The following is a 10000-nucleotide window of genomic DNA, read 5'->3' on the forward strand; positions in this document are numbered from 1 at the left end:
CATTCTCGTGGCGGAAAGTATTGCATGACCTAATTTCGATCAAATTTCCGCTCGCCAAAACTTTCGTGGATAATGGATTAGAGATGCCGGGGATTGAACCCGGGGCCTCATACATGCAAAGCATGCGCTCTACCACTGAGCTACATCCCCTTACAAAACAAGATAGTACATTTTAAACCTGCGTCAGGAGACGCTTTGGGTTTTCTCGTCCATGGCATTCAGCACTTGGACATGACAACTACTGGTCTTCAGATCTATCAGACCTTTGAAGATTAACATCTCATGTCGGGAGAGCATGGTGTTAAAAACATTGGATGCTTGGACCTCATCCAGATAAGGCCAGGGATTGAAGATGTCGCCTCCTACATGCTAAGATTGACATATTTGCACTCAATTCACGCAGTGTCACCGTACGATGTGGCCATGCGTTGACGGAACTCGGGAATGGAAAAAGTTGCACAGGTGCAACCGTTGTCGGCAGGATTCGAACCTGCGCGGGGAGACCCCAATGGATTTCTAGTCCATCGCCTTAACCACTCGGCCACGACAACACACCAACGTCAATTTCAAGTCTCTGAGTTGCTCGAACACTAAGAGTGTGGAACATTTAGTGTAGGTTGCTTGATCTAATTTTGAAATAGTCTTCAATTCATGACAGAAGCGTGCTTGGATCACATCTCGGAGATGGCAGGGATTGAACCTCAGGCCTTCTACATGAGAAGCATACGCTCTGCCGTTGAGAAACATCCCTTGTGTTACTTCAGTCGTACATCTGTACAACCGATTCCTGAAGCTTTGCTTAACGATAGAAGGGACAAATAGGTCATCGACTGGCACTAGGGTATCGTACATTTCATAGAGACTGGGAGTTGAACCCAGGGTGTCCTATTTACAAGACAGGTGCTTTGACCAGCTAAGCCGCAGTACCACTTTTGATTTGTTCACTTGAGACACCAATGAAATATGTCTCATGTAGCGCGACCCGCTCATGTGTGAAGCCATCAGAACTGGCATCTAAAGGGATTCCAATTGAGTGGGGTACTTACATAACACAACGTACTGCTGTGATTAGAACCCTGCATCTTCTGTTGACTAGACAGTCACTATGACCAGCCAAGCCACAGCACCACTCTCAGTTCAACAGAAATGCTTCAGCAAACGATTGAGAATACAACGAAAGAGGCCTGCACTACCATGACATGTTTCTGTTGATCCTTTAAACAGCATAACGCATTACTGTTTAAACATTCATTAAACAGTAAATTTCAGCAATGTCACGTGATCGGATAATTGTTTACCTCTACAACTGACATAAACGTCGTTTTTCTCTCCCTGTATTGTGGAGATGCCGGGGATTGAACCCGGGGCCTCATACATGCGAAGCATGCGCTCTACCACTGAGCTACATCCCCTTTTCGTTCTTTGGCCTACATCTCTACCATAAATACCCGAAGCTTTGCTTAATGATACAGCCAATCAATAGGTTGACTTGCACTAGGCCATCCTAGTGCGAGATGCAGATACTTGGCCTGCCTGCTAGTAGCAGAGGTGGTGAACTGGTGCGGCAGAATTCAAACATGGAGAGGGGGATCCAATGGATTTCTAGTGCATCAGCTTAACCGCTTGGCCAGGACAATGGTGCTTTTCGACCTCAACTCTATCAGTTGTCCGAACAGTAATAGACTGCAACGTTTAAGGTTGTGTGATCACATTTTGAAATAGTCTTACACTCTTGACAACTGCTTGCTTTGATCACATCTTAGTGATCGGACCTCAGCACTCCTACATGGGAAGCTGTACAGATGGGCCGATTACTTCAATTGTACGTGTGTGCAAGCGATACATGTAGCTTTGCTTAACGATACAAGGGAGAAATGAGGTTATTGACTGGCACTACGGCATAACATTGGGTAGGGAAATTGTGTACCTGCCGATGGAAGCACTGGCCAACAGCTGTCAGCAGGCCTCAATCATCGTGACACAAGAAACGTTTTTGCCTTCTGTGGCCGTCAGCACTTGGTGCATAACTGCACCCTTCTCAAATTACCGTGTTAAACAGCACTAGCGTATGGAAACCTATGCACTGATTACCCTGCAACCGTTGACGGCAGGATTCGAACCTGCGCGGGGAGACCCCAATGGATTTCTAGTCCATCGCCTTAACCACTCGGCCACGACAACACATGCGGTGTAGTTTCAATTCTCTCTGTTGTTCGAACAGTAGCAGTCTGCAACATTCTCGTGGCGGAAAGAATTGCATGACCTAATTTCGATCAAATTTCCGCTCGCCAAAACTTTCGTGGATAATGGATTGGAGATGCCGGGGATTGAACCCGGGGCCTCATACATGCAAAGCATGCGCTCTACCACTGAGCTACATCCCCTTACAACACAAGATAGTACATTTTAAACCTGCGTCAGGAGACGCTTTGGGTTTTCTCGTCCATGGCATTCAGCACTTGGACATGACAACTACTGGTCTTCAGATCTATCAGACCTTTGAAGATTAACATCTCATGTCGGGAGAGCATGGTGTTAAAAACATTGGATGCTTGGACCTCATCCAGAAAAGGCCAGGGATTGAAGATGTCGCCTCCTACGTGCTAAGATTGACATATTTGCACTCAATTCACGCAGTGTCACCGTACGATGTGGCCATGCGTTGACGGAACTCGGGAATGGAAAAAGTTGCACAGGTGCAACCGTTGTCGGCAGGATTCGAACCTGCGCGGGGAGACCCCAATGGATTTCTAGTCCATCGCCTTAACCACTCGGCCACGACAACACACCGACGTCACTTTCAAGTCTCTGACTTGGTCGAACACTAAGAGTGTGGAACATTTAGGGTAGGTTGCTTGATCTAATTTTGAAATAGTCTTCAATTCATGACAGAAGCGTGCTTGGATCACATCTCGGAGATGGCAGGGATTGAACCTCAGGCCTTCTACATGAGAAGCATACGCTCTGCCGTTGAGAAACATCCCTTGTGTTACTTCAGTCGTACATCCGATTCCTGAAGCTTTGCTTAACGATAGAAGGGACAAATAGGTCATCGACTGGCACTAGGGTATCGTACATTTCATAGAGACTGGGAGTTGAACCCAGGGTGTCCTATTTACAAGACAGGTGCTTTGACCAGCTAAGCCGCAGTACCACTTTTGATTTGTTCACTTGAGACACCAATGAAATATGTCTCATGTAGCGCGACCCGCTCATGTGTGAAGCCATCAGAACTGGCATCTAAAGGGATTCCAATTGAGTGGGGTACTTACATAACACAACGTACTGCTGTGATTAGAACCCTGCATCTTCTGTTGACTAGACAGTCACTATGACCAGCCAAGCCACAGCACCACTCTCAGTTCAACAGAAATGCTTCAGCAAACGATTGAGAATACAACGAAAGAGGCCTGCACTACCATGACATGTTTCTGTTGATCCTTTAAACAGCATAACGCATTACTGTTTAAACATTCATTAAACAGTAAATTTCAGCAATGTCACGTGATCGGATAATTGTTTACCTCTACAACTGACATAAACGTCGTTTTTCTCTCCCTGTATTGTGGAGATGCCGGGGATTGAACCCGGGGCCTCATACATGCGAAGCATGCGCTCTACCACTGAGCTACATCCCCTTTTCGTTCTTTGGCCTACATCTCTACCATAAATACCCGAAGCTTTGCTTAATGATACAGCCAATCAATAGGTTGACTTGCACTAGGCCATCCTAGTGCGAGATGCAGATACTTGGCCTGCCTGCTAGTAGCAGAGGTGGTGAACTGGTGCGGCAGAATTCAAACATGGAGAGGGGGATCCAATGGATTTCTAGTGCATCAGCTTAACCGCTTGGCCAGGACAATGGTGCTTTTCGACCTCAACTCTATCAGTTGTCCGAACAGTAATAGACTGCAACGTTTGAGGTTGTGTGATCACATTTTGAAATAGTCTTACACTCTTGACAACTGCTTGCTTTGATCACATCTTAGTGATCGGACCTCAGCACTCCTACATGGGAAGCTGTACAGATGGGCCGATTACTTCAATTGTACGTGTGTGCAAGCGATACATGTAGCTTTGCTTAACGATACAAGGGAGAAATGAGGTTATTGACTGGCACTACGGCATAACACTGGGTACGGAAATTGTGTACCTGCCGATGGAAGCACTGGCCAACAGCTGTCAGCAGGCCTCAATCATCGTGACACAAGAAACGTTTTTGCCTTCTGTGGCCGTCAGCACTTGGTGCATAACTGCACCCTTCTCAAATTACCGTGTTAAACAGCACTAGCGTATGGAAACCTGATTACCCTGCAACCGTTGACGGCAGGATTCGAACCTGCGCGGAGAGACCCCAATGGATTTCTAGTCCATCGCCTTAACCACTCGGCCAAAAATGGGGCAAAAGGGACTGCCCGGCGGGGGGAAAAAGAAAAAAAGAGAAAGGAAAGAGGGGGGAAAGAGGGAGAAAGAAAAGGAGGAAAAAAGGAGGAGAACGTACACTATATCATTTTTTTATCTATTCTCTTACCTTCTCAACATTGTTTACACACAGTTATGCACTTATTGCAAGGTTTATCATCACTTACATTTTCATGTATCTTGCGGGATTCGAACCGATGCTGTGGCAATATCGGAAGTATACATGCAATGCATTTTGGGTAACGTAGTCATTTTTTAACACAGGAACTCTTTTTCCATTCAAATCACCAAAGTAATAAGACTGTGATCATGCAATTATGCACATGAATGCATTTAATATGATGAAATGAATATAATACAATATTCAAATAATTAACTCAAAATGTCATATGCTACATTTAAAGTTACAACAGCATTAACAGTCTATAACTGTAAATGTAAATAACTCCCCCATCATGTTTCCCCTAACCTCAATTATTTGAGAGACTACATCTGTGCAGCACAAGTGAATAAAACAAATTCCAAATTGAGCAGCAGAGTGTTGGGTTTTGTGAATAAATGTAAATGATTCTGGCTTTGGTTTTCACAATCACATTAAATGGATGACACTCACTGTCCTGTTATTCAAGAGGAAATTAAATAAAAACACGAAGGCTCAAATAAAATGATTAAACTTTATTGTAACAGGCAGACAACACAGAATATCCAGAACACAGAATATATATCTATATATATATATATATATTATACAGGAGACACTGACCATGGAAGGTCTTGTAACACACACACACACACACACACACGCACACTGGTTCATACACATAGTTATGTACATGCCCGTCCCTCCCCTTTCACTGAAACAGAAGTCACTGGCCCCACACACACACACACACACTCACTCACTCACTCACTCACTCACTCACTCACTCACTCACTCACTCACTCACTCACTCACTCACTCACTCACTCACTCACACCCCACACACACACCAGGTCAACACCCAACTAGTGGACCAAAAACCAACTTACTGGCCTGGTGGGTCCGAGGCTTCGGGCGGGATCTGATCAGCTCTGGTTCTGCAGAGAGAAAGCTGTGGAAACATGAGGAGATCTCAGTGGATTTTTCCATGACAACAGATAGGGAGACAGACACGAACAACACAGAGACAGACAGACAAACAACAGAGAGCGAGACAATGGTGACTATAGCTACCCTCCAGTCATCCAGGGTCTGTCCTGACTCTGGACAGTACCACCGCCCCTTCTGCTGGGTGTGTCCAGTCCGCTTGCTTTTGTCCTGGCCACACCCCTTGCAGGTGTAGTGATATTTCTCCTTTGTCAGCCTCTTACGTGGCGGTTCCCCCCTTGCCATTAGGTCCTCATCCTCCTGGGCTGCTTTGTTCAGCCTCCAGGCACGTTGCCTTGGCTTGGCACCTGGAAGGCACTCTGGAGGAGCTTGCAATTGAGGAGCAGGCGTAGATGGAAAGTGGGGAAATGGGGGAGGATATGGAATAGGAGGGGCATGGGTGAATGGCATGTGTGGATAGGGGGGAGCATACGGAAAAGGAGGAGCATGGGTAAATGGAAAGTGGGGAAATGGGGGAGCATATGAAAAAGGAGGAGCTTGCTGGAACGGAGCTGGCCCAAATTGTGGAGGGAACTGAGGAGGTGGAGGTGGCGGAGGGATGACAACATGCTTGTTTGCCGCTAGAGTGCGCTGGCGGGGGAAAGCTTCCCCCTCGCGGTTTTCTGGCTCCTCAAACGTCATCTCTTCATGTGCATGTTGCACAGGGGCAGCCGGGAGAGTGTTGATTGGAGGGAGAGGCTCCTTGGCCAGGTACAGCTGTTGAGGGAGAACAGTGCCTTGCAGCAGCATGTTCCTGTCCTTCCTCTTGTCCCTCCTAAGCAGCCTACAAGACAAACATTCATTATTTTACATGTGTAAGCCTATCCTCCCTCCCTAAGGTTATTACATACAGTGTATTACATATTTCTAACAAGCATGCAGGTGGAGGTTTTTCTTGAGGTTAAATATTTATATACTGTCTTGGCTGTATGGGGAAGGTAAATGAAATAACACATACCATGCAGAGACCGTGGTGGTGTTCACCGGCAACAGAGCCAGCGTCGTCTGGACCACGATAACCCTGCTGTCCTCCAGCAGCTGTCTAATGTGGCTGTAGACAGTCACAATCGACTGAGGGATGGGCAGGGTTTTCCCCTTCTTGTCCTTGGGCCTGTTGCGTGACTGCTCAAACTCCTTGGCCAGTCTGAGGCAGACACACTCACTGACCCTGTGGTCTTCGGGGTCCTGGGCTGCTTGGCCGTGAGTCATGTATAGTCTGTGGGAGAGAAGTATGATATGATCTGGACTGTGAACAAGGATGTAAAGTCATGAAGAACCAAGTAACAATGTCAATAGGGATTGCAAAGGATTGCAATAAAGTAATTGACACTTAATAAATACTTTTCAGTGACATGTTGCTGTCTCTTAATCAATGATTTGTATTGAACCAAAATGATAGCAAATTGTGGTCAAGCACCTCTCTGCCGCCTGCTGTCCAGGAGCAGAGCCACTCGGCTTCCTCGATGCTCTCCACGGTCCTCCTGATGCCCGTGCTTTCTTCCTAGCCTTCTGGGTGTAGCTGAACGGTGAAAGAGACATACATATTCTTCATTCATTCCATGGATGTATGTTTAATTCTGGTGTACAAAATAATTACTATTTTGTACCTTGAAGGCTTCTGGTCCATGGCATGGAGAGCTGTGTACAGGTGGACTATGTCTGCCTCCTCCTTGGCTGACAAGGCGGTGATTGTGCGATTCAAGCCAACTAGGTAGGCTGACAGGGCATCAACCGCATCCCATCCCACAACGCCCCTTGAGTCACATTGGCTGGTCTGTGCAAGTGAGAAAAAGAAAAACCAAGCAAATAAATGTACATTCTTGTTTCTAATGTGAGCAATGCTGATTTTACATTCATTTATCTTATTAAAATGTAACCACATTTACTTGAGTCAAATATAGTGTTTTTGAGTAAGGTGTTATAGAAAGTGTTATTGACCTGTGTGACGAGGGGTCCGGGTTCAGCGTCATCCTCCACAGCACTTGGAGGATCACCAGGCGACTGGCAGACAATGTCAGGCATGCTGATGGTGTCATCTGGCTCATCCTCCTCCTCAATCACCTGCGAGGGGACTTCAGGGACATGCACCTGCACCTGCAAGGGGATTTCAGAGACCTGTGACCACATTTACTTGAGTCAAATATAGTGTTTTTGAGTAAGGTGTTATAGAAAGTGTTATTGACCTGTGTGACGAGGGGTCCGGATTCAGCGTCACCCTCCACAGCACTTGGAGGATCACCAGGCGACTGGCAGACAATGTCCGGCATGCAGATGGTGTCATCTGGCTCATCCTCCTCCTCAATCACCTGCGAGGGGACTTCAGGGACCCGCGATGGAGCCAGCAGCAGGTCACCTCTGTTGGTCTGGGCCAATAAATATTCCACTGCTATGCGCTCGCCTGTAACCAGTATAAACACAAAGATGAAGAAAGGACATACATACACACATCCATCTCCTACATGAATAGCACAATCTTCGCACAACAGAAATGCATGTCCTCTGAATAGGGGGGTGCCTAAGAAAAAGAGGAGGAGGGGATGTAATACTCTGGTCAATCAGTGTTGCTCTGAGATCTCTCTTACTAGTAGGTTTCCCGGGTGGAGTGAACTCTGACACCAGAGCACAACCATGGACGCGCCGGCTGAGGTTGTTCAGATGGGACATCAAGCGAACATCAAAGCTTCTTAGGGTTGAGGCCCCCTCCACGTCTACTGCCTCCTTGGCCCGGCCCATGTTCCACCTCGATACCCCCTCCAGCATATACATTTGCATATGCACAGCATTGCACCGCCAGCCTAAGAAACAAAATACTCTGTTCAGTCAACCATTATTGTAAAGTGAAGACATATGAATACCCGACAGTGGTAATTGTGTTATTTTGAATAATTGAACAACACATACTCAGTCATAACAGAAAATAACATTTTAAAAAGACATACAATACAGTAAGTATGCCTAGATGTGAATGTACCTGGAATGAATGCACACTGGTGTCGGTGGAAACTCTCCAGGGAGGAGGACCCCCTACCACACCTGAGGACATCCAACTCCTTGCCGCCCTTCCGGAGTGTCCCCACCTTCATGTACAGCAATACACCTGCAGGGTCTTGGAGGCACTCCAGGTGCTTCTGCTGCTTCTCCCAGACGTGGCGCATGCTGTCATGGTTCACCAGACGCAGTCCTGTGGTGTCCGTCAGGTCCCACATGGATTCCAGGAGCCCGGAAATCATGCGCCGCATCTCCTCCACTCCACGCGTTCTCCTCCTGCAGTGCCTCTTCAGTTCCCCTGGGCTGATGGATGCAAGGAGCTGTTCCTCAGTTGGGGGGTGTCCACTGTGGCTGTTCCTCCACTCCCCTCTCTTGGCCTCCTTCAGGCGTTGCACATCCGTCTGGTCCCATTCGAAAATGCAGGAGGAAATCTTGGCACAAAAGGTGCCATAGAGAGGGTGGTGCTCCGTAGTGAGGCCGCAGTTAAAGCGCCTCATGAAGTGCCAGCTGTCCAGCCGCACTGTAGACTTCCACGGGTGAAACAGCTTTGCCACAGAAGACACACCTGTGAAAAACAACCATTCATAATAACATAGACCACAACATCTGTGTGTGGTTACACCATAAGTAAACTCCCAATTGCCTGTGCCACTTCTCCCCCAAGTGACATTTGTATTAAATAAATACATTTAATACAAATGGTTCTAACCGTGTGTGTGTGTGTGTGTGTGTTTGTGTGTGTGTGTGTGTGAGCGAGCGAGAGAGAGAGAGAGAGCAATTTTCACCCACCTGACTGGCTGCAACAGTCCCGGTCGACATAGATGACCTCAGGTTCAGCTTGGCCAGCGTTCTGGTAACGAGTGACTATCCCTTGGCACAGATCCTCCAATCCTGCACCTTCACCCGTTGTCAAAACTGAATTCAACACCTGGCCAAACTCATTTCCAATGTTGGTCATCCAAGCAGCACTGTCCCCGATCACGCCAGCCAGCTTCTTGGTGATCTGTAAAACACAACACAAGCACTAAGAAGTAAACCAATTTCCTGTAATTATACATGTTATATTTTACGTACTTTTTTACTGTTGAAACCCTTACCTTCTTTGTTGAATCCATCTTCAGAATTCTGCCATAGGTGGATGTGATCACCCCCTTCATCTCATCCACATGGCTGAGGATGTCATTGGAGTGGACCGTCTCGAACCATTGGGCGAGTGGAAGGGGCCTGAAGGGTGGTGGAGGAGGATAGGCAGCTGCAGAGGGGACGAAGGTAGCCATCTTCATGTGGTGCTCACAATCCGACAGGTAGCGGATGGTCTGCCGCGCCCACTCCTCGCTGTGAGCTTCCTCTATTGCAGACTGCATGTAGGAGGAGCTGTTCCCGCTGGTCCTTGGCTTCAGGAATGTCATACATCTCCTGTCTAGAGCCAGCTGTGTCGTAAGGACAGCGGGGAACAGGCTCCTG

The 10000-nt window shown here is 47.3% G+C and overlaps 1 protein-coding gene and 8 non-coding genes across 9 annotated transcripts; all 9 read right to left on the reverse strand.

Moving 5' to 3' along the window:
- Positions 1-78: 78 nt before the first annotated feature.
- AC3HAE_009831 (transfer RNA alanine (anticodon UGC)) lies at positions 79-150 on the reverse strand. Its single transcript has one exon. It is a non-coding gene; the product is annotated as a tRNA-Ala (tRNA).
- Positions 151-469: 319 nt separating this feature from the next.
- AC3HAE_009832 (transfer RNA serine (anticodon AGA)) lies at positions 470-551 on the reverse strand. Its single transcript has one exon. It is a non-coding gene; the product is annotated as a tRNA-Ser (tRNA).
- A 789-nt stretch (positions 552-1340) lies between these two features.
- Positions 1341-1412, reverse strand: AC3HAE_009834 (transfer RNA alanine (anticodon CGC)). The gene has a single exon. It is a non-coding gene; the product is annotated as a tRNA-Ala (tRNA).
- Positions 1413-2099: 687 nt separating this feature from the next.
- On the reverse strand, positions 2100-2181 carry AC3HAE_009835 (transfer RNA serine (anticodon AGA)). Its single transcript has one exon. It is a non-coding gene; the product is annotated as a tRNA-Ser (tRNA).
- A 131-nt stretch (positions 2182-2312) lies between these two features.
- Positions 2313-2384, reverse strand: AC3HAE_009836 (transfer RNA alanine (anticodon UGC)). Its single transcript has one exon. It is a non-coding gene; the product is annotated as a tRNA-Ala (tRNA).
- Positions 2385-2703: 319 nt separating this feature from the next.
- On the reverse strand, positions 2704-2785 carry AC3HAE_009837 (transfer RNA serine (anticodon AGA)). The gene has a single exon. It is a non-coding gene; the product is annotated as a tRNA-Ser (tRNA).
- Positions 2786-3566: 781 nt separating this feature from the next.
- Positions 3567-3638, reverse strand: AC3HAE_009838 (transfer RNA alanine (anticodon CGC)). The gene has a single exon. It is a non-coding gene; the product is annotated as a tRNA-Ala (tRNA).
- Positions 3639-4318: 680 nt separating this feature from the next.
- AC3HAE_009839 (transfer RNA serine (anticodon AGA)) lies at positions 4319-4403 on the reverse strand. Its single transcript has one exon. It is a non-coding gene; the product is annotated as a tRNA-Ser (tRNA).
- A 971-nt stretch (positions 4404-5374) lies between these two features.
- LOC311338731 (uncharacterized protein) lies at positions 5375-9455 on the reverse strand. Its single transcript, XM_084464047.1, has 9 exons — positions 9326-9455; positions 8520-9101; positions 8131-8343; positions 7732-7946; positions 7487-7642; positions 7156-7322; positions 6966-7067; positions 6507-6764; positions 5375-6332 (listed from the first exon to the last, which is right to left on the reverse strand). Exons 2-9 carry the CDS (start codon positions 9031-9033, stop codon positions 5417-5419), a joined length of 2541 nt encoding a protein of 846 aa, XP_084320173.1. The 5' UTR covers positions 9034-9101; positions 9326-9455; the 3' UTR covers positions 5375-5416.
- Positions 9456-10000: the final 545 nt, after the last annotated feature.

This window comes from Micromesistius poutassou, assembly GCF_964030765.1.
Source record: "Micromesistius poutassou genome assembly, chromosome: 2".
NCBI classification, from domain to species: Eukaryota; Metazoa; Chordata; class Actinopteri; order Gadiformes; family Gadidae; genus Micromesistius; species Micromesistius poutassou.